The sequence below is a fragment of the Hylaeus anthracinus genome, unplaced genomic scaffold, assembly GCF_026225885.1.
Source record: "Hylaeus anthracinus isolate JK02 unplaced genomic scaffold, UHH_iyHylAnth1.0_haploid 0, whole genome shotgun sequence".
NCBI classification, from domain to species: Eukaryota; Metazoa; Arthropoda; class Insecta; order Hymenoptera; family Colletidae; genus Hylaeus; species Hylaeus anthracinus.
Window position 1 is genome coordinate 26,761,988 of NW_026533254.1, and position 23,548 is coordinate 26,785,535.

The 23,548-nt window shown below is 41.7% G+C and overlaps 1 protein-coding gene and 1 long non-coding RNA gene across 3 annotated transcripts in view; both read left to right on the plus strand.

Moving 5' to 3' along the window:
* The window catches only part of LOC128896519 (uncharacterized), a 3,019-nt gene extending 2,274 nt beyond the window's left edge, over window positions 1-745 (plus strand). Inside the window, exon 2 of the long non-coding RNA XR_008462009.1 lies at window positions 14-745. This is a non-coding gene — a long non-coding RNA (uncharacterized LOC128896519). The remainder of the gene's footprint in view (window positions 1-13) is intronic.
* A 1,227-nt stretch (window positions 746-1,972) lies between these two features.
* The window catches only part of LOC128896451 (transcriptional activator protein Pur-beta), a 25,893-nt gene continuing 4,317 nt past the window's right edge, over window positions 1,973-23,548 (plus strand). Inside the window, exons 1-7 of one of the 2 annotated variants that reach the window (XM_054159818.1) lie at window positions 1,973-2,549; window positions 4,663-4,713; window positions 17,252-17,370; window positions 17,470-17,572; window positions 17,667-17,797; window positions 18,004-18,231; window positions 18,403-23,196. In XM_054159818.1, the coding sequence (XP_054015793.1) occupies window positions 2,513-2,549; window positions 4,663-4,713; window positions 17,252-17,370; window positions 17,470-17,572; window positions 17,667-17,797; window positions 18,004-18,231; window positions 18,403-18,651 (918 nt within the window). In that variant the 5' untranslated portion in view covers window positions 1,973-2,512 and the 3' untranslated portion in view covers window positions 18,652-23,196. Of the gene's footprint in view, window positions 2,550-4,662; window positions 4,714-5,099; window positions 7,786-17,251; window positions 17,371-17,469; window positions 17,573-17,666; window positions 17,798-18,003; window positions 18,232-18,402; window positions 23,197-23,548 lie in introns of those variants that run through there. The other variant, XM_054159824.1, reaches the window with a different exon arrangement.

The window sequence follows — 23,548 nt, forward strand, 5'->3', positions numbered from 1 at the left end:
GAGAGAGAGAGAGAGAGAGAGAGAGAGAGAGAGAGAGAGAGAGAGAGTTTCCATAGCATAAGTAACGCAGCTCTGTACAATGTGGTAGATACAATGCATTCCTTTACAAGATATGATAATAGATAAAAAATTCAACCTGCAAACGTCCTTTGGCCATTGTGGTACGGTCAACTAGTGGCGCTATCTATGACAATCACTTCGTTGGTTAGGTTATATGCGAATACTTGCAGAATACTTTGCAGAATGCACGTAATATCTTCGATCAGTTTCACAAAGTAATAAATATTGCATTAAAAATGCCCACATGTGTTATCTGTTGAATTTATATAACGTATTTGTTGTATGTTACAGGAAGGGTAATATATATATTGTTACAGTCACAATTCCACTAATAAATATTGTATTTTACAGGTTTACAAGAAATTGTGTACGATAGCTGTGAAATTACATTAATCCATGTTTACGTTTGCTGTATATCAAACAACAGAATGCCAATGCTGCATGTAAAGCCAATAGCAGATGCTGTTCTATACGTACGTAAGATCATACATATTTGATACATGACATGATTTATTCCTTAATGTATCAATATGCTTTGATACGTTTAAAGATAAATTTTCCATTCAAAGCAGCAGTCGAAATACTTAAAGAAAAAATACAGTACTTTTAAAGCATACGGTTAAAGAAATATCGAAGCAATATACAGAACATGTATATAAACCAGAATTAAAATTGTTTGCGTTGATATTGTATTATTATTCGCCTCAAATATATGCATGGACATGAACAAATCTTACACATAGACACATATTAACCCTTTGCGCTAGAGAGGTAACTCTCAGTCATTGTTAAGTTTCACGCAGCAAATCTACAATACCTAATGTTTCTTTAGAGCTTGAAGTGTCAATAAACACCTTATTCTCAAATCTAGATAGTTTAGAATTCATGGCAACAGAAAGCTAAGAAACATCTCCAGTTGCTGCCAGATACCAGAAAAAAGGCCTGGAGTGCAAAGGGTTAACCTGCAAATATACTGAACATTTTCGGATACATAGTGAACATATAGCGGACGTATTTATTAACGTATTTATTACCAAAAATATGACCACATATAAATATTCAAAAGAATACAATAGATCGTTTATGTACAAACTCGACGACAGGATATTGAAAGTTCAATGGAAGTCGCAAACATATCAGAATAGGATTTTCGATATGGATGAACATGTAGCGGATTTAACGTATTTATTATCAAACATATGAACACGTATAAATATTCAAAAGAATACAATAGACCGTTTGTGTACAAATTCGACGACAGGATTCGTTTAATAGAAGTTGCAAACATATCGTAATAGGATTTTCGATATACAGGGGGGGATATACAATCGCAGGATATACAATTCCAAAAATGTTGTAAGACATTGAAAGAGGTGGTTCGGGAGGTGATTTGAAACAACTTTTTCCTTAGCGAAAATGTTGTCCGAGACTTCGTTATGGAGATATTAACGGAAAACGTCGACTAATCAGAGTGCGCGTATACCGTTGGAGCGGCCGCGGTAGCGAAAGCTATGTGCTAAGCGGCGCGCTTGTACGCGAACAAGCGACTCGACGTGCATCGAAGGACATTGGACGCCGCTGCTTAGCTCGTAGCCTTTGCTACCACGGCCGCTCCAACGGTATACGCGCGCTCTGATTGGTCGACGTTTTCCGTTAATATCTCCATAACAAAGTCTCGGACAACATTTTCGCTAAGGAAAAAGTTGTTTCAAATCACCTCCCGAACCACCTCTTTCAATGTCTTACAACATTTTTAGGACATCCTGTAGGTGAGAGTAGTAGCGCGAGAATTTTAGCGTTCGAATTTTGCCGCGGTTTCGAACAGATGGCGTTGCTAGGCGACCGTAGCAAGATGGCCGGCCGAGATGGCAGCAGTCATTTGCTTGGTATAGTTCGGGCTCGGCTCGCATCGGCGGTAGTCGCAGGTAGTTGCGCTCTCTGTGTCGTCGTCGGATTCCGTGGCTGCGGCTATGAAGCAGTCTTATATAGATGGACAGGCGCAGGTCCCACGGCGAAAGGTCGTGAGTGTGTGGGTACGCGTAGAGTAAGAGTAAGTAACTCTGTGTCTCGCTCACTCGCACCGCGACGAGGAATCGGTGTGGAGCGCGAGTGAAAGACGAAGAAGCGAGTCAAGCGAGCGAGCGAGCGAGGGCGAGCGAGCGCGAGTCGGGCCAGCGAGCGTGGAACGGTGTAGAGCGAGCGAGCGTGTGGTGGTGGTGGTGACGACTGGTGCCGTGGACGGACGGTCGGTCGGCGGTCGGACCGTGGTGTGTGAAGAAGAGAAAAATTCGCAAGTGGTGTGCTGGGTTGGTGAGCTGGCTGGTTGAGTGGGTAATATATATCGGGGTAGCGCCACGGACAGTGCCGGGGATTTTTGGTTGTCGTTGGGGCCTGTTGCCGAGACGTCGAGGGACGACGCGTGGAACCGAAGAAAGAAACCGCGTTAACAGCAATGTCCGACCGGGAAAGCCTGGACGATCAACCGCAAAGTAAGCCTCGAGCGATCATATGGCCCTGTGTGCACGATTGCTCGACGTGTTAGGTATCGTACGCGATTCACGATACGCGCTGCAAATGTGCGCGACCCGACATCTTTCCGTGGCTGTGGCACCGTGTGCCTGCAACTTCGGTCACCAGGACCGTCGTTTTCATGACGCAACAACTTTCGTCGCGGTTACCTCGCGGACACGGTTCCGCGAGCACCGCGGAATCGCACACGCCCGATCGTTCCTTTCAGCCCTCGTGGCGTTCTGTCAACCGCCGAAAAGAATCGCTATTTTCCAACGATACCCAGGATCCAAGATGGCCGGCCGCGTATCGGCCTGAGAGACGAACCCTGTCCTCTTTCCTCCTTCCGTCGTATTCTCTCGCTTCCACCTAGTCTCTTTCGCACGCTATCTGTCCTTTCTTCCCCTCTGGCTCCCTCTTTACCTCGCGGTTCGTACTCATATTTTCTCTCTCTTTATCGCTTGTTTCGTTCCTCGCTCTCGCACACACTCTCACCTTTTTCTACTTCGTGCTTTTGAGTTTCACCTCGTTTCTGTTTCTCCTCAAATTATTCGTCCACCGCGAAATCGTTATTATTAATCGTACGCATAATTAACCCTCGATCTTAACCTTAATCTCGACGATTTCCTTAGATATCAAAAATCGCTATCGATATGTTCAAAATTTCTAAAGAAACTTTTCGAGTGTCACGTCACACTTTTTACGAACCGTTATCGAGGAAAATAACTACAAGTCTGTCGAATATGCACTGGACTAATTAGAATATCAACACATCAATGGGGCCAGTAATTAAAATATTTTCTCTAATAAAATTAATCGTATACCACTTGATTTATACAAACACTCTAACCTCCATGATTTGAGTTTCATGAAATAAATAAAAAGTCGTATCTCCGATTCGAAATAAAAGTAGTCTTCCGAACTTAAAGTGGAGAACTATAAATAATGCACGCGAGCAAGGACTCGACGAATATTATTATAAGACATAACCTAGTTAACGTTCACACCATCCACTAGCTTTTGTTTTATAACAGTATCCGTAATCTTTAAATGTAGGTTTCGAAAATATTTTTTCTAATTATTAATACCAGAACTTTTGATTTTAATTTATCGCAAAGAAAGCTACTCAAAATAAAGAGATTAATTAAAGAGATTAATCGAAACTACTATTAGTCAAGTGCAGGCATATTCGGCAGATTTTTATTTTACATGACGATTGGTTTTCCAATTATTCGTTTATTTCGACGATAATAATTTCGTGTTAGATTGATACACACGTAAAGAAGAAGTAGGGAGAGGACGAATCGGGGAATACAGGGAATACAGGGAGTAGTTATCGGAGCATATAAAGAAAAGTTGATCGGGACCGTTCTCTGTTGTCAGTTCCGTGTGACAGACACCCTGACCGCGCTCGACGAGACGACCGGAATGGTCCCGAATGAACACGCGTGATGTAACTTGCCAATCCGCGTATCTGGCACACGCACGCACGCGACACAGCCACGAAAGTCGCACCAACACGTCGGCAAACGTGTGCACACAAAAACGACGGAACCGTCTGGCCACGATTCGCGTAAATTTCACACGTGCCATAGGCAACCCCCACCCCCAGTAGCTAGTGGATCTTGGCCTCGAAACGAAACGGTCACGACATGTATCTGCTAGCGACGGTGGTAATTCAATTTATCGTTTAAAAACGTTGGATCGATCCAAGGCTTTGATAATCTCTCAGCGGATCGGTTAGAAATTGGCAACGAAAGTGTTGCTAAAGAAATATTTATCGAGACACGGGATCGATCGGTATTTAGAATCGAGTAAAAATTCTCTATTCATGCTTCGCGTGTCGATAATTGTCGGTTTCGAGTTCCGAACGTTACGCGAGACGTTTCTATATCGATAAATATTTATATATGTCGTTTTCAAAATACTACCACTTGTAAAGCAGTCGCCACTGTTCGATATCGGCTCGATTATTCATGTTCTCCATTGCAAATTATCGACCATTTCACTTTTCGAGCCTTGCTTTATTTGCATTAGTTTTTATTTTGTTCGTGGCCATTTGTATAATACTGACATTCTTCTTTTTCTTTTTAGGATATGGTAATCCAGGCGGAATGGATGCTGGAGGGACTGACTTCGACCCTGGTGAGTAAACGGACAAAAGAATTTTGTCTAACTGAACTTTATTGGTTCGCACACCGAGGTATTAGGTAGACCGAAAAGTAATGTCGTTTCTTTTATTGGGTTGTCCGGAAAGTTCGTGCCTATTTTTAAGAAAAATTCAAAGGCATATGTGAATTTTGATATATATTTATTGAATTATATATGTACCATTTTGTTCCACAACCTTTCCACCTGTTAAGGAATGTACACATTTTATTTGTTTTCAGCCATTCCGATATATTCAGACCTGTACCGCCTACTAAAAATCGCCATGGACTTTCCAGACAGCCCAATACATTCAATTCAAACTTTCCAATTTTCTATCTTTAATTCATTATATAATCGCCCTCATTGTCAGCAGCCTTTTACCACCTAGTGTGCAAATTTTCAATGCCAGAAAAATCAATGAGCTGATAAATGATAAACAAGTATTTAGGATGGCAAAAACGACATTACTTTCCAGTCCACCTAATAGAACAGTGATGGGCAAAACCCTAGGTTTCGTTCAACTCTACTAGAACAAGAACGTGAATACCAATCTTCTTACAATATGTTCTGAAATTTCTGAATATTTTTTTTTTTGTAATTTAATTTATTTAATGTCGCATCAGCATTTATGCCATTAGCGACCACTGTGGATTACATTTTTTTTACGTTCTATAAATTTCATATGTGAGTCATAAATAATTTACATAGATCATTACTTATGCTTAGATAACAAATTTCTTACATCTAATAATAAAAAAATAGTTAATAATTTAGTTGTAGTGTCCTGTTTATATGTGGCCTATATTTCTTCTGCTAATCTTGTCCTTTGTAAATATGATAAGATTTTTAGTATGCAACTCTTGTCGTTTAAACTGTTCTTCAGGGTGTTTGGTTGGCTTCTTGTTTCGCGTATATTATCGTGCAATGGATATTCTTCTATTATATGTTTTACTGTGATTTTTGTATTGCAGTTTTGTGCAGTATGGGGGTTTTCTTTTGTAATTAGGTGGCTATGTGTTAGTCTTGTATGACCTATTCTTAATTGGGTTATTAGAATTTGTTCTCTTCTTGGTAGAGAAATAGCAGGGTTTCTTGAAAATATATTTTCTCTTGACTCGTGAAGATCAGTATGTTTAGTGATTAACCACTCTTGGTTCCATTTTTCTAAGATTCTTTTTGCTATATCAATCTGTGCATCTTCTTTTGGTATTCCAATATTACCGAGGTCTATATTTAGCGGTCCCTCAGTTTCTTCCAAACATGAATTTCTTGTTTTTTTTTGGTGATAATTGATACGCGGTTGTTCGTTTTTTTTATGTAGTTCATATTGCAGTTTTTGAATTATTGAGTTCCTGTTGTAGGGACTGCAAATTTCTTGAAGGATCTTTTCGTTACCTGTGCTAATTTGGTAGAGTGTGTTAGTATTTCTTTCTGAATTTTGTTCCGTTACCGTCGTATAATTCCGAGCAATACAGACTTCCGGTTTATCGAGCGAAAGGACCAGAGGATAGGATCTACGTTATCTATGCGGCAAATGATAGATTCGTTTTCAGAATTTATTCCCAAAGTCGTCAACGTAGCACAGTTCCGTTTGCGGTAAAAAGGTAGCTCCAGTCGCGTGTGAGCGCACGTCCCGAGACTATTCTCGGTTCGCATAACGCGCAGAGTCGCGTCGCATCAATTTCGGTGCGTTGGAAACGGATTCGTCGAAAAATGGAAGACGGGAGGAGCACAAGTAGCGGCAGCAAGCGGCAGGACGAGGAACAGGAGTGGGGAACCGTACTAGCGCAGTCAGCTGGTCGTGACGTCACGACGATCGTGTCGTGGAGCCTGGGATCCCGTGGTGGGAGGCGCCAACAGTGTCACGTGGTCGGGTCTGCGAAGTCACGTGGCGCGCGTGGTTCGCGGACGCAGAAGCCGGTGCTAGGCGGCCGCTGATTGGCCGGGACCATTTCACCACCATGATGTACGCATTCCATCGGCATGACGGCGGGCTCCATGAATGACCGGCACGTCATTCGTGTAGGATTTCGCGTTCGACGACGCGTCGTCGTCGCTCGGTATCGTTCACAGTTTTCTCGTCGGACGATGTGCCTCGTATGGTCGCGACTCGTGCAGTGCTCCGCCAAATGGACAGAACCACAAGTGGAAGAAACTCGATGTGTCATCGCGCGATGACTGTGCTGTTGCGCTCACGGTTTTTTACGTACATTTCTCCGTTGTGACATCTCGTCGCGATTTCTCTGCCCGTCTCTTCCTCTCGGTACACGGACGAAGTTTTTACGTGGAAGTTTCGAGCTTTCGTCGTCCACAGATCCCTATTACGAAAACCTGTGAACCTTTTTTGTACCTTTGTCGAATTTTCGAGAATCCTTGGTAACATCCTGATTTCTTGCAAGCCTCGTAACGGTGTACCCAAGCTTTCTCACTTTTTCACATTCTCGATTCGAATGGTTATCGAAATTGCACATTCCTAGTGGCAATCCCCTCTTAATCTGTCAGCGGTGGAGTCGACTTGAAGTCTGTTGCACTCTGAAGATAGCGCGTGTCCGCGATCGGTGGCCGACTCGTGAGTCGCTCTCGCGATCAATCGTGTTCGCAGCGACGCGTCTATGAAATCTGTGACTAATTTTCTGCCGGAACGGTCGCGAGAGTGTCTTATTTTATCGTCGTGCCGCGTTGTGTCTTGAATCGTCTGTGTCGAAAAAAAAAAAAATGTGGTGCCTTGTCTTACATCGAAAAAGTGACTTGTGTGCAATCTTTTTTATAGTGTCACCTTTGCTAATGTCACTGCACACGCAAGTACATTGAACTTGCAATTTCCCTAGTGTTTTCATGAGAATCGATCCAAATGACGTTCGATTAGTACACGTAGAAGTAAACAACGGCTATACGGTGGATCCTGTTTTTGTCATATTTTCTTTTTTTTTCTTTTTTTTTTTTGTTTAAATCGACCAAGTGACACGATGGGTGAAATTATAAACATATCACCGTGTGATGTTCAAAAAAATGGGGCGAACGGTTGGGGCGACACCACGAGCAAAATACAGTACTGGTGCCCTGAAGGTAGCTGTTATTCGATAATCGTGGTAATTCGAGATTAGTCATATGCCTTTCGAGAGAAATACGAAACGATATTGATAATCTCCTATCATTATCTGTTCGAGCTTTTGCGATGATTGCGTGTACTTTGTAACTTTTTGTGTAAAAGTCATCGTTTTGTTCGAGTTTCCGATTTCTCTTGAATCGGCGTTAATTTTAAGCAAATCCGAAATTCAACGCCGTGTCCCAAACACGTTCGCTTTGATTCTCTTTATATCGCGACGACCGGTCTTAAAACTTCACCAGGAATTCTGCATGTCCTATATAGGTTAGGTTACGTGGCGCAAGATCTGAAATAAGTTGCCATCTGGATTTCTTAAATGTTAGCATTTTCGTCGAGCAGGAAAGGAAGGTTCCAAGAACTCGCATGGATACGCTTCGATGCTTGTTCGATGATTCAGTAACGACGGTTAATGTTAAGAACTCGGGATTAAAAATAGCCGATTCAGACATGATTTATAAAACTGCTCTCTGGCTGATACGAAGAATCTTCGAGTGATTCTGTATTTTAGAAATCAACGAACTTATTAGTTACGATACATATACAGGGTGTCTCAAAAATGTTGAAACACATTGAAAGGGGTGGTTCGGGAAATGATTTGAAACAACTTTTTCCTTTACAAAAATGTCGGATGGGGCTTCGTTAAGTAGATATTAATTAAAAAAAACCCGACCAATCAGAGCGCGCGGATACCGTTGGAGCGGCCGCGTCCAATGTCCTTCGATGCACGTCGAGTCACTTGTTTGCGTACGAGCGCGGCCGCTCCAACGGCATATGCGCGCTCTGATTGGTCGACGTTTTCTGTTAATATCTCCTTAACGAAGCCTCGGAAAACATTTTCGCTAAGGAAAAAGTTGTTTCAAATCACATCCCGAACCACCCTATCAAGGTGTTACAACATTTTTGGGACACCCTGTATACAGGGTGAGTCCGAAGAAACAGAACACCTAATATCTCCGTTATATTTCGTTGTATAAAAAAACTTCTTAGGTCAAAGTTACACTATTTGAAGGCCCACATGTAACGGTGTAAGGGAAAAAATTTTCAAGGTCTTTCTTTCTTTCTTTTCTTTTTTTTTATAAAATTTCAAAATCATCGATGTGTTTTTTTTTTTTTTTTTTTTCCTTAATGGAATGATATATCTTTGTTAACGTAACGTTGTAGCTGACAAAATAACGAATTCATCCATGTACTACAATATGACCTACAAATGATCCTCAACCCAGAAAAATGGAATAAATAAAATTCAACATGTAAGATTCATTTGCTTTATTCCTGTTTCAAAATATTTTGAATATTCAAATTAATATTAATTTGAGCTGCTATACATTGAAATGTATCGCAATACACAACATAATAACAGATTCGGTGTTGACAGGAAGACATTTATGATATACCTTTATCTATGTTTTTCTACACATTCGTGTATGCAACTGCTGATCAGTCTGAAGACGTTCTTGCTCTCTGATTTCTAATTCTAATGTTTCCTAAGATTTCCAATCTTACACGTTGAATTTTATTTATTCCATTTTTTTGGGTTGAAGGTCATTTGTAGGTCATATTGTAGTACATGGATGAATTCGTTATTTTGTCAGCTACAACATTACGTTAACAAAGATATATCATTCCATTTAAAAAAAACATCGATGACCTTGAACATTTTTTCCTCCTATACCGTTACATGTGGCCCTTCAAATAGTGTAACTTTGTCCTAAGAAGTTTTTTTGTACAACGAAATGTAACGGAGATATTTAGGTGTTCTGTTTCTTCGGACTCACCCTGTATATATTTTTTAATACATAAGTAATACGTTATCTTAGATAATCGAATAATACTTTGGGACTCTCTGGAAATTCCTACCAAGAAACCAGGTTGGCAAACACCGAATGAATTAATTCGAACTAATTGGGAAACGATGTGCGTGCGACTTTGCGAATCTCGGTGACGTTCTTTATCGGTCTCTACGTCTCCCACGGAGATAATTTACCGACCGTGAGAAAGATACGAACGCGGAATTCGCAGAAATCCATTGGCGCTTTCGTCACCGGTTCTAACGAATATCGTAACGACGCGAGAGGTTATACGGGCCACTGATTTTCGCGTTGGACGCGTGCAGTTTTTCCGCTTCGGCCGTCGAAATTCGTCGGGTCGAGAAACGAGAACCTCGCGATTACCTCGTCTGGGAGGGTAATTAAAATTTGTCTCGTAATTAATGCTCGCCACGTCACTGAGTTTGCTCCTCGATTCCGTTGAATGATATCGCGATCTTTTAAACGAGAATCGTTAGACTTTGAACGTTAGGTTGGAATACGCGCGATAAACTCGTAGTTCCACGTACCGTCGACGAAAGTTATGGCGAATTTCTATTTTACTTTGAGTACACCGAACGCGAAATTTAAAAATACAGGGTGCGACAACAAATTTGACCTTTTAATAAAATACCATGAAAACTTTATTTTTTTCACAAGAACAAATTTTAACAAGGTTTATAAACAACATCTCTGGCTGTAACATACTTAATTAGTTTCGAAGTGGCATCCTTGTGCTTTTTTTACGGAGCGTCGAATGTTTTCGGAAATTTTTCCGCCATGAGGCACACCACATTCACGGCGCATCGGATTTTTGTCAGTATTGTTAAACATCCGGAAAAAGTATGTTAATACATTCACGCCGGTGGGCGCTGTCATTTGTGTTTCTCACCACGGGGCGGGGCGGTGGTACACGCCATCTGATAGACACGCAAGCGCGAGCCACCGGTGGTACACGCCGACCGATGGGAGACTTAACCGCTCGTTTTAAACAAGTTGGAAAATTCTGAAAAAAAAAATAGATTTACGTAGCTTTTTTAATGGAGGATCGAACAGAAATGTGAGAAAATCCTAAACTAGAAGTGCTTTCGTGCTGGAACGAATACAACTTGTACATTTTCTGCGCGCACACTGTAAATAAAAAATACAAACGGTAAATGATCCCTGTTAACTGTATTTGAGAAACTTAAAGTAACACCGTGGCAAAAGCTGCAAATGTATACGTATAATTATAGCGTGTTCTGCATACGAGTACATCAGAGTATCGTGTAAAGCGAATAGAAGTAGGCTGGTCGATAGTTGCAACGCGAACAATATATGTTGGCTGCTCAAGGCCATCAAGGTTCCCCCCACCACCTCATCTCTCCGATCAAATCTGCGAACAAACGTTCTTTGACTTTAAAACGTAAAAATAAGACGAAGAAGTAGTCGAATGGAATATTCACGACTGTCGTACGACGCCACAGTGATATGAATGGACAAGAATGTAGTCAAAATTAGAAAGAGTTTTCAGATCTTCATGAAACTTGGTGTTTTTTTAGTTATTTGGGGGGCAAAATATGAATCTGATATTAGAATTACAAAATTCAAAATGTGGGATCTAATACGGCCGACATGTATATTAAATAGAGTTATTAGATTTTTATGGAACTTGGCATTTTTTAGTTATTTGGGTCGCAAAATACGAATCTGATATCAGAATCACAAAATTCAAAATGCCGTATACAATATGGCCGACATGTATATGAAAAAGTTATTAGATTTTCATGAAATGTGAGATTTATAAATTATTCGGACCGAAAATTTGGAATCTGATATCAGAATCACAAAATTCAAAACGCCAGATCCAATATGGCCGACATGTATATTAAAAAGTTATTAGATTTTCATAAAACTTGATATTTATCAATTATTTGGGCCGTTAACTTCAAATCTGATATCACAATTGCAAAATTCAAAATGCCAGATCCAATATGGCCGACATGTATATTAGAAAGTTATTAGATTTTCATGAAACTTGATATTTATAAATTATTTGGGCCGCAAATTTCGAATCTGATATGAGAATTGCAAAATTCAAAATGCCGGATCCAATATGGCCGACATGTATATGAAAAAGTTATTAGATTTTCATGAAACTTTATATTTATAAAGTATTTGGGCCGTTATCTTCAAATCTGATATCAGAATCGCAAAATTCAAAATGCCGGATACAATATGGCCGACATATATATTAGAAAGTTATTAGATTTTCATGAAACTTGGCATTTTTTAGTTATTTGACCCGCAAAATACGAATCCGATATCAGACTTCCAAAACTCAAAATGCAGGATTCAATATGGCCGACATGTACACTAAAAAGTTATTAGATTTTCATGAAACTTGGTATTCACGACTTATTTGAGCCGCAATCTTTGAATCTGATATCAGAAATGCAGGGTTTAATTAAGGAAACGAAATAAATCAACTTCAACTTTGAAGGGCTATGTGTTAGAAAATAATTGTCATATTTATAGAACACAAATACTGTTCGTTGCAGTATTACATACATAATAAACACACTATGGCAGTTTACTGATTCCGCGTACTTGAAAAATTGAATTTTGTCCAGACGCGTATCCGTAACTATATCGTAAGGGTTCGGACACGAGAACATCGCCAGAACAACCGCTAACGGTACAAAAATTCACCGAGCCCTCGCGTTCGTCATGAATGATGCATAACCACGGTGCTTCGTTGCGCACGGACGTCGATCTTTGACCATCGCTACGTAACACGCAGAGACCGAGGAGCAGGAAGGAAGAATACACCGATACATTCAAAACCGCTTCAAACATTTCGCAATGTTTTGGAACCCTATATTAACACTTTATCTACAGGGCTATTTCGAAACAGTCTTTAATTCATGTTATGTAATTGATTTTAACGTCACAAAATTTCGAATTGCGCGCGAGTCTCGAACCTGTTGCTCCACGCAAACTCTCCTCGAACTCTTCGAGACCTTTCGGAACCCTTCGGAACCCTTCGAATACAAAAATCGCCGCAACGCGTGCCTCCGAAACGAAATCGCTAGCAATCGCACGGAAGAACAGCTCCCATTAGTCTCCGCGTCACCTCTCTTAAGCTGCCAGGACCAAATCACCAGAATCATATCGGACTTTGTGGAATATTTAGTACCGAATTTGTACCAAAAGAACCATTATATACTTTATACCACCAAAAGAAATTTTGTACCTGTTACCATTTTCAAGAAAATCGCAATATTAATATTCAGCTAGCAGCGCCACGATTTTTTCGTAAACGGTAACAGGTACAAAATTTCTTTTGGTGGTACAAATTAGTACAAATTCAGCACTAAATATATCCACTTTAATTTTTTCATTTTTATTAATTGTGACGTGTGGTCCTGCTAGCTTAATATTAAGCGCCACGATTTTTTCGTAAACGGTAACAGGTACAAAATTATTGTTGATGGTAGAAATCAGTAGAAAATAAGTATTAAATATTCCACTGAGTCCGATATGATTCTGCTGATTCGGTCCTGAAGAGAGGTCTCCGCGTCCTGGCAGGAGAGGCGGTAAGGTTGACGCGTCGCCGCGGCGAGGCGTCGAAGGCAGAGCGGCCGTCGTCGGGGCGGCTGTTGGTAGAAACCCGCCCAGCCGATCTGGAAGGGAGAACGGAAATATGCAGTTCGTATTGAGGCAGGTCGGTGCAGCGCCACGAGCCGCGCTCCAGGCGCAGAGATCAATGCACCCGCCGCCCCCTTCGCGGCGCGGCGTCGACGTCCACGTTCGAGTCCTCATAAATCCGCGGGATGCGTCCACGTAACGGGACCGCGAGGGCAGCCTGACAGGGTCCTCAGCCTCGCCTGAAACTAGAAGAATGGCCGGACACCTCGGTTACGTAAGAACGAAGCACAAAGGGACGGCCGCGAACGAAGGTGCCCTGTATCGCGCGTGAAACCATCGCTAAAGGATGCCACGGTGAGGGAAGCCCTCGTGGAGGACCCGGAGATGCCCAAAGACGCGGGCACTCGTCTTCCGTTTACCCGAGGAACCTGAGAACCCTTCCGATCGAATCTTGGAATCCTTGGAAACTTGGAATCCCGAGTCGAGATCAATTTCGAGACCGGTGCTAGGACCCCGGAAGAACGAAGAGTGTCGCCGATGGACGTAGTGAAAGAAAAAACCGAGAAGACCAGAGAGTCGAGAACTAATCGAGAAAATCTGTCCGAGGATGCCACTCCGGAAGGTCTAACCACCGTCTAACCACCGTCTAACCACCGTCAGGTGTTGAAAGACAGCCATAACCTCCGTCACCTGGTGGTAACCTACGCGCTAGGTAAAGTCCAAGCGGGAGGATCTGAATGATGGAAGACGACGAGCGAAGGAGCAGGAATCGTTGGTGCAATGGCTTGGTGTTTGCCTGGTTGGCTGCGACGTGGCCCAGGTCGCGCAAGAGGGAGTCACGGTAACTCTGACTGTTAGGAAAACGGTCAGAGACAGTTGGAACACCTATCCAGCGATCATGAGTGAGTCAGAGAGGACTGTCCGTTGCGTCGAATCGAATATTGTTCGGTGCTGGTGTTGAGATATACGAGAGACTGTTATGAGGGTGTGCTCCAAGTATCGACGGGGGATAAGAGGGTTTTCCGTTGGACGGAGTGTTCTCGACCCTGTCCCAATTTCCAGCGGCTCGATAGGGAGGATGGAGGGAGTCCACGGGACGAGCTCGTCGCGCGGAATTGAAAATAGTGATCGATCAGGCCTGGCCAGAGAGTAAGATATATAGAGGAGGACGCGATTGAACCGCGAGGAATATGTACAGGTGCACGAACTTTCGTTGACGTAGCCAGAATGTTCAAGAGCAGGATCTTCCAGGGCGACCTCATCCCTGTCCTAATTCCGGGCGGCCTGCAACAGCCCAGTACGTAACGAGAGAAACCCTTTACGGTTTGATCGATCGTTCCGTCGCGTGCGTTCGCGCACGGGGATCAATCCTTCGGGCTCTTGAGTTATGAGCGACCGCGGGAATTGGCTCTTGGGGACTGCGCACCGCGCCCTTTTCGCCGAAAATAAATTGCAACCAACCCCCGTGAAGGTTGGAGCTGGTCAGGTCTCGTAGGTTTCAGGTCTTCGATGTTTAATGTAACTCTGAAAACCTGTGAATTCCACGTTCCGAATCTCATCTACAGAGTGTCCCAGTCTAAGTGATACGGAGCTCTAACTCCAAAACCATCGGCCGAATGCAACATTTCAAATATAGAATATTGACTTTTTTCCTTGAAGCTAGCAAACTTTGAAGCATTGTAGCTTGAAAACTAATAAAAATCGGGCAAATACATTAAAGCTTAATGAATTCGTCTTGAAAAGTACTATCGCATGCTCTAAAAACAAATATATAGTTCCATATGAAAAACGAAACTTGACCATCATATCTCGTTAAATAACAAAATTAACAAAAATTCCTTCTCGCTGAAACATGAGCCCCGTTTTACCATGCAATTTCCATATTTGAAATTTTCCATTCGGCCGATAGTTTTGGAGTTAGAGCTCCGTATCATTTAGGCTTGGGACACCCTGTAGATGAGATTCGGAACGTGGAATTCAAAGGTTGTCAGAGTTAAATTCGCGGAGATAGATATGGTCTTCTTTTCGAATTTTTCCGGTTGCTAGGTCTAAAATGATTAATCCTTTGCACTCGAGGCACTTTTTTATAGAATCAAATCCGAGTCCATATTTAAATAAATTTCTGTGAAAGCAAACAATCTACATCGAGGAAAAACATCTACGAACGTTCACGTTTCGATGTATTATTATTTCGATTAATAATTAGCTGTATTCTGATTTAAGTGAATTTGAAAATGTACGTTCACAAAATCACTTTTAAATGGCAAGCTTATTTCGCCTGGAATTATTTCCAAACAAATGTTTCTTTATGAATATGTACACGAATAAACTTTATGCGTGTATATATTTATAATGAAAAATTGATATGGAAACGCCAAACCTATCGTTTAATTTGAACAAATTTCTTCGATAAACATAGAGGATATGAATACTTATGGGAATGACTGTACGTAAAAGTAGACTTCGTTCGTGGATTTAATATTCTGGATAACATGGACACCCATGACCTACATAAAAACAGTTCCTCCTACGTCATCGCTAAACCTAATGTCAATCCACGTCTTTCGAAGTTCTCTTTCCGATATTCTCCCTTGGTTGTACTCGATTCGATCGAATTCCTGGCTTCCATGGCTTATTTGACCCGCAAAATACGAATTCGATATCAGACTTCCAAAACTCAAAATGCAGAATCCAATATGGCCGACATGTACACTAAAAAGTTATTAGATTTTCATGAAACTTAGTATTTATATCTTATTTGAACCGCAAAATACAAATCTGATATTAGAATTGCAAAATTCAAAATGCCGGATCCAATATGGCCGACATATGTATATGAAAAAGTTATTAGATTTTCATGAAATGTGAGATTTATAAATTATTTGGACCACAGATTTCGAATTTGATATTAGAATTGCAAAATTCAAAATGGGGGATTCAATATGGCCGACATGTATATTACACAGTTATTAGATTTTCATGAAACTCTATATTTATAAATTATTTGGGCCGTTATCTTCAAATCTGATATCACAATTTCAAAATTCAAAATGCCGGATCCAATATGGCCGACATGTATATGAAAAAGTTATTAGATTTCCATAAAACTTCATATTTTAAAATTATTTATTCCGCAAATTTCGAATCTGATATGAGAATTGCAAAATAAAAAATTTCGGATTTAATATGGCCGACACGTATATTAAAAAGTTATCAACATCCCCCTAGAGGTGTCATTCCCGATACTGTCCGTTGTCTGTACTCGATTCGATCGAATTCCTGGCACGAAAGAAAAGGTGAAAACGTTTCCGCCTGGAAGGATAAGACGACGGTTGATAGCGGGAAAAAGTAGGTAGAGGTGTATCCGGCGGTAGTGGGGTAACCAAAGAGGTCATCGACCCCCTTGCAGCTGTTATTGATCGACGAGGAGGACTAGCAACATCGCTCCGCCGTTTCGTCCAACTTGCAGCTCTCGTCCTGTCCCGAAGGACCCGTTACTCCTGCGCGAAAAACCCCGTCGAACCCGACGATCGGTCTTCGTCATTCGCCGGAATCTTAATTCACGACATTCGACCCAGAAACGGTGCTCGTGGGAATCCAGCGAGAGCTTCGAGCGTAGCCTGACCCAATAAACACTGGGTGACCTCTTTCCGGACTCCTCGCCCTATCCCAACCTCTCCCCGACAAACCACCACGATTACTACAGCGACGGAACAAGTGGGTCGTAGAATTTTTCCAACCATTTGGAATTTCGATCGATCCCGATATCGACGACTGGGTCAACTCTCCGTGCTCTAATCCGTACCGTTACTCTTTCCACAGTCGCATCATTTTTATCTTTACGTTTCTATCCCAAGGAGAATATCAAAATAACATAGAATAATATAGAAATGGTATTCACGCTCTGTCTCCAAAGCGTACGAATGTCTAAGCGATACTTATGCAAGACTTTCAATTGTCACGATTCGACTAACTCTGTGCAATATTCCAGGTCAGCAGGGTCAGCAGGGAGAGCAGGAGCTGGCGACGAAGATGCTTCAAATTCAGAGTAAAAGATTCTATCTCGATGTAAAGCAGAACAGACGTGGGAGGTTTATCAAAGTAGCCGAGGTAACGTTTGTAATATTCTCAAACTCGAGACGAGTCTCGTATTATAATTCATTTAAACCGGAGAAAAAGGAATTGAAAGGAGACTTTTTTTTTTTACAGATCGGTGCGGATGGAAGGAGAAGCCAAATCTACCTGGCGCTCAGCACAGCGTCCGAGTTTCGAAACTACCTTTCGACGTTTAGCGACTTTTACGCATCCTTAGGTAAACCGCCGTCCTATGGCTATGGTTGTCGGGGCTAAAACAGCTGGTATCAGAACCAGTGATTCTCTTCTCTCACCGGTCATAAACGTTGCAGGTCCAGCGAGCTCGGAGAACGTGCCGGACGACGGGAAACTGAAGTCGGAAGTGATGACCAAGGATAACAGGCGGTATTACTTGGACCTCAAGGAAAATACGCGCGGCCGTTTCCTGCGGGTGAGTCACCCTGTATGTACCAGCCAATGCATTTACTTTGTACGATAGGTGATAAGGAGGTTCACGATCGGTCGGAAAGGTGGATATCGTCTCGAGAGTCGCAGTCATTTTCGCAGGGTAACGAAATTGCAGTTAGGATAGCTGTGCCGAACTTGGAGAAGTTTCGAGGGGGAACGTGTCGCGAGGCATTTACTGAGGTGACGTTGTTTGTTGCACAGGTGTCGCAGACGATCACACGAGGAGGGCCCAGGACGCAGATCGCGATACCGGCGCAGGGTATGATCGAATTCCGTGACGCGTTGACGGACCTCCTCGAAGAATATGGCACGGACGATGGCGGCTTCAAGGGTGACTTGCCGGAGGGACGGTACATGCGCGTGGATAGCAAGAATTTCTATTTTGATATCGGCCAGAATAACCGTGGTATCTACATGAGAATTTCCGAGGTATATAAAGCGCAGACTAAAGATATACGCTTGAATGTATCGTATCGCGTGAGCGTAGCTTCAGGGGTGGATTCGGGGACAATGTCTTACTTTGATCATTTTTATTATTAGCGAGACGCGTCGATCGGGTGCGACGTGGAATTAAACGAATTGTGCTTTTTTCTTTTTCAGGTGAAGACGCATTTTAGAACAGCAATCACCGTACCGGAGAAATCCTGGGCACGTTTCCGTGATATATTTGCAGATTACTGTGAAAGAATGAGGGAAAGAGGCGCCGGAAGCAATGTCGGCATGAACAGCGGCAGCGGAGGAAATGTCTTGCCCGAGGGGAGGGGCTCTGTGGTGGCACAGGTACCATCACCATCGACCTCACAACAGCCTAACCCCAATCCAAATTTAGACTCTCCCTTAATGAAGTGAAAAAGGCTTTAACTTAACTCGAATATTGGAATTATAACCGTAACTCGTTTTCAAGTCATTAAGCGAACTAAAGGAACTTGTCAGAGTCTATGCCATCGTCATCGCCATTTTCATCGACATCGTCATCGTCATTGTCACCGTCACCATCACCGTCATCGTTATCGCTATCGTCGCTATCACCGTCACTCGTCGCCGTCGTCATCAACTGAAAACACCAAAACTCGCCTGGAATGGTTATATATTATCGCAGGGAATCGCAATCGTCGGTCGGCGATCGTTGATCGCAGGATTCGCGATCGCGCTGATTCCGTTGACGAAACTCGCGATTCGATCAACGTCGTCGACCGATTCATGATAATCGGCGTATGTCGAGGGGTGAAACGATGAAGTACAGCGGAAGGAGGATAGATGATGATGCGTGCGTGTGCATAATCGTGTGCGCACGCATGCGGGTGCGTGCATGCATGCGCGCGCGCGTGTATGTGTGTCTGTGTCTGTGTGAGTGTGCGAAAAAGAAACAAGTTTGCCGCTCGTGCGATTAACACAGAGAATAGAAAAATAACGAAACGACGGAGGATATAAGAATTATATCGCGACGTCGTCCTTAGGTGGATACGAGTTGCCATCGATATTAACGTTATGAGAGCTACCGTTCATTTCCTGACTATGTTTCCTCTCCTACGCCCCCTCTCTCCACGCATTCGTTCGATTCCTTTACGTTTTCGCTTGTTAAAGAAATCTCTAATCCGCGTCACCGCACGTTCGTTCGACGAGAAAATTGTAAAAGAAAAATTAACTCTTAGCGGGAAATGGACCGTAGTGGAGATCACGTTACAATTGAATTTGATCGTTCAGAATTTATGAATAAATGAATTGTTATATTAACGATTATATCGCAGGGAGAAAGGAGAGCGTGGTGTGGGTAGTCGCGTTAGGCAAAGGTTAAGCGTGAAAAGCGGTATCACGTTGCGCGGACCTAATCGAGAATATGCTAGCGCGCGTTCGCGACTTGGAAATATATCGAATACTCACGAGTGCTACTATGACGTACCGGAGAGCTTGATGGAATGCTTCTAGATAGAAATCGAATTTGACGGATCGGTGATTTTCGAGAAAGGTTAGGATTTTACGAATTAACAGTTAACGAGAAATTTACCATCAAAGGATTTCTGCTCGTGTGAATCAGACCTGGACAAATTTGATTTTGAAATAAGACACACGAATAGCATTTGGAATCTTCGTAGCTTGCAGTACCTTTGCGTACCCCGACCCTGGAATCCATTTTTCTTTCTCTCGGGCGCGCGCGTAACTTCTCGTCGAGAGTCAAATTGCACAGGGCAAAAAGCATAGTGTTTACACGCTCGCCGCGCGACAACGTTGGATCACAATTTAGAACCGCGACGTCACACACACTCGTTTACGAACCGAACGACGTCTCTCTTAAAGTAATTATGAAATAATATATAACATAAGCGAAGAAAGAAATGAAAAAAAAATTGACGCTAGGCAAATACGAATCCCTATAATATGTATATTATACAAAGTTAATTATGTTATGTTTTGTTTCATCGATTCATACGAGAAATGCGCATCCAGACACGAACGCATGGTGTCTGGGTATAGAAACGCCAGAACAGAATGCAATACACGAGTCATATATATATATGTACACACACACAAAGTCGATACATTGGACACATACATACTCACACGTTGGTATATTAGATACACACACGCATGCACTGAGAAAAACATACCGATACACGGAGAACACGGGGAATTGAACAATCTCACACATACGCGCCCACACGCATGCACGCGCGCGCGCACACACACATACACACGCACACACACACACACACACACACACACACACACACACAGAGCAAACACGACATATTCCATCATGAAAGATGAACGGTACAAGAGACGGTGTGCACGCGTACGTAATTACGTTACGTTTGAGTGACGGCCGAGTTCTAACACAATTGCATATTAGGTATGTATTATACGAATGCATATTAGGTATTTATATAGAATCTATATAACTGTATAATTGTAACGAAATGCCAATGTCCACGGACCCAGGCAACTGTACCACCCGGCAACGCCGTGTATCATTCGAATTGAGGGGGGGTGCGTGTTGAGGGCCCGCAGCCGCCTAGGTCCGAGTCTCTGGACGCAGGAAGAAAGATAACGAGACAAAACGAATAGAGGAAGGAAAAGGCAAATAATATTTCAAAACGAACGACCGAGTCGGAGGAGAATTAACTGCAGTCAGGTTATTTCTCAGTGGAAAAGGAAAATCTTAATACGCTTTGATTCTGCAACGCTGTGCTAATATCAACAATGATAAAAGAAAAGAAAAGATAAAAAAAAAATAAGAAATGATGAAAGAATATCTATCCGTTCTCTTGCGTTTCTTCAAATCGAAACGATATTAAACCGAAACTAATTAATCGCGTGTTCGCACTGGTGCGAAACGTTAATCGTGCATCGGAACGGCATAGATGCGTTAAACGCATAAAGTGCTATTTAATTAAAATGACGCGTCCCGGTTCGTGCGTTATCGGGCGCGTCTAACGTTTGAAGAGATGATTAAAAAAAAAAAAATTTTATTTATTTTTTAGCAATGAACCTATTATCTATTTCGATAAGATATTTCTTTGATTGCATTTCCTTCTAAATCGACAATTTCGGCTGGTCTGAATTTACTTAGCACGTAGGATTTTTGATGATATAATGAAATATAAATCACAATTAACAAATTTCGAGATACGCACGAGTGGGTGAACTGTCGAAAGGACGAAGATCCCCGATCCTCTTCAATTTAAGAATAGTTTGAACTCAATGTGATGATTTCTTTCTTCTCGTTGTATTATTATTATTATACTATTAATTATTATTATTACTATTATTAATATTATTATAAATGTTGTCGTTATTTTTAACGCACCGGACGATTACGTCGACATAATATCGAACGTTAGAATGAAATAGTTTTGCACGGTACAGCGAACCTCGGATCTATCGTTTGCACGTTCGTCTTTTTTACGATCGTTTTACTTGTTTGTTCTCTCTCTCTCTCTCTCTCTCTCTCTCTCTCTCTCTCTCTCTCTTCATTTCTTTTTTTTGTACGCAACTTGTCAAACTTTGTTGAGTTCAAGGGGGTCGGTGTAAAGCCCGCGATCTGTGCACAAGCACATTGTCCAAAAACCGAGCGTTCTGATGGAAACGGCAAAGAAAAGGCATAGAGGAATAAAAAAAAAAACTCGTTCACTGGCGCAGATGGTATGACATTGTGATCTATACAAATTACAAATTACAAAGCATCAACAAGTAGTAGATATTTAAGATATAAATACACACGTACACCTACGGTGACCTAGACACAATTCGTCTAACTATGTTCGCGATCGCGTGTATAGATATTATACACACATTACACGAGACAAAGAAACACACGTTATTAAAAAGTGAGGACGACTACAACGTACCTAACTAAATAAAACAAACAAACGATTAAAATAAAAAAAACAGAAAAACAAAGGAACACAGAGAGACAGATTATAAGCGAGGGAGTAAAACAAAAAAAAAATAAATAAAAAATAAAAAATCGTCTGACACGTAAGAAGTAAGCAAAGTAATATAAAAGTAAAAAAAATGATGAATGAAAGATGGAAACACGACGCTCCTGCCACGCAGCGAGTCCTTAGACAGCTTTAAGATAATAATTATAAATGATAAATAATAATTATTATTAAATAATAACGATAAACTTTCTATATGTTGAATCGTGTCTAGTGAGAGAAGTACTATTGAAGTAAAACCAACAACAAACAAACAAAAAAAAATTTACTATCGCCACACACATGGATTAAACACAGTTTATATCGACCATTAGTTGTCTATCGAATGTTCTTCTTTTTTTTTTCTTTTTTTTTCATATAGCGGAGAAGGTGATTGTTAGAGAATAGCTTTGGTGTTTCGTTTGCTGTTTTACAAAACGTTGTAACGGTTGGCGGTCGGCGAACCTTTTTGCTAGAATGTTGATGTGAAAAAAAAAAGTAACAAGGGGGTAGCCGAAAGTCCACGCCTACGATTTATATTTGGTGGGGCTTTGTCCACTGCTGTTATCATTATCACTGCTATTATCACGTAGGGTTTCCATACCATGGCCGCGTTTTCGCAAGCTGTACGCGTAGAACCAATGATGTCCTGTTACTAATTATATGATAATTGGTCTCCTCGCGGGAGAGCGAGAGCGAGAGCGAGAGTGAGAGAGAACGAGAGCGTATGCATGTTTACCTTTCATTAATTCTACACTTCTTGTTAGTGTAGCGCTCGTCTATGGCGGTACGTTAGATTAATTGTAAACCTAATCGCGCCAAACTTTTAACTCGCATTATAAGCTGTTTTTGCTCGCGGCTTGCGACAGGAGATTATAAACGCCATCGGTATGAAAACCCTGCGCTCGCTGCGATTATTCTTATTATCATTATTATTATTACGATTATATTGTCATTATACTTATTATTACGATTATCCTCCTTATTATTACTATTATTACTATTAGTACCATTTATAACCAGAGCACTAGCAGGTGCGTCTTGATCCACCGATCGCAGGACCGGCCTCGAGCGGGCTGATTTCTGTTCTTCTTTGTTGTTTTTTTTTTAAATATATATATATATATGTATTACTTTTTAACCCTCTATTGCATAACGCGCTCGCGATGTTCTTGATTGTTCTTTTTTTTTTTTAATACAAACATCCAACGGCTCTGCAGACCTTGCTATATTCATCGTTCATCTCGGAACATCAATTAACTCCTGTGTGTGTGTGTGTGCGTGCGTGCGTGCGTGCGTGCGTGCGTGCGTGCGTGCGTGCGTGCGTG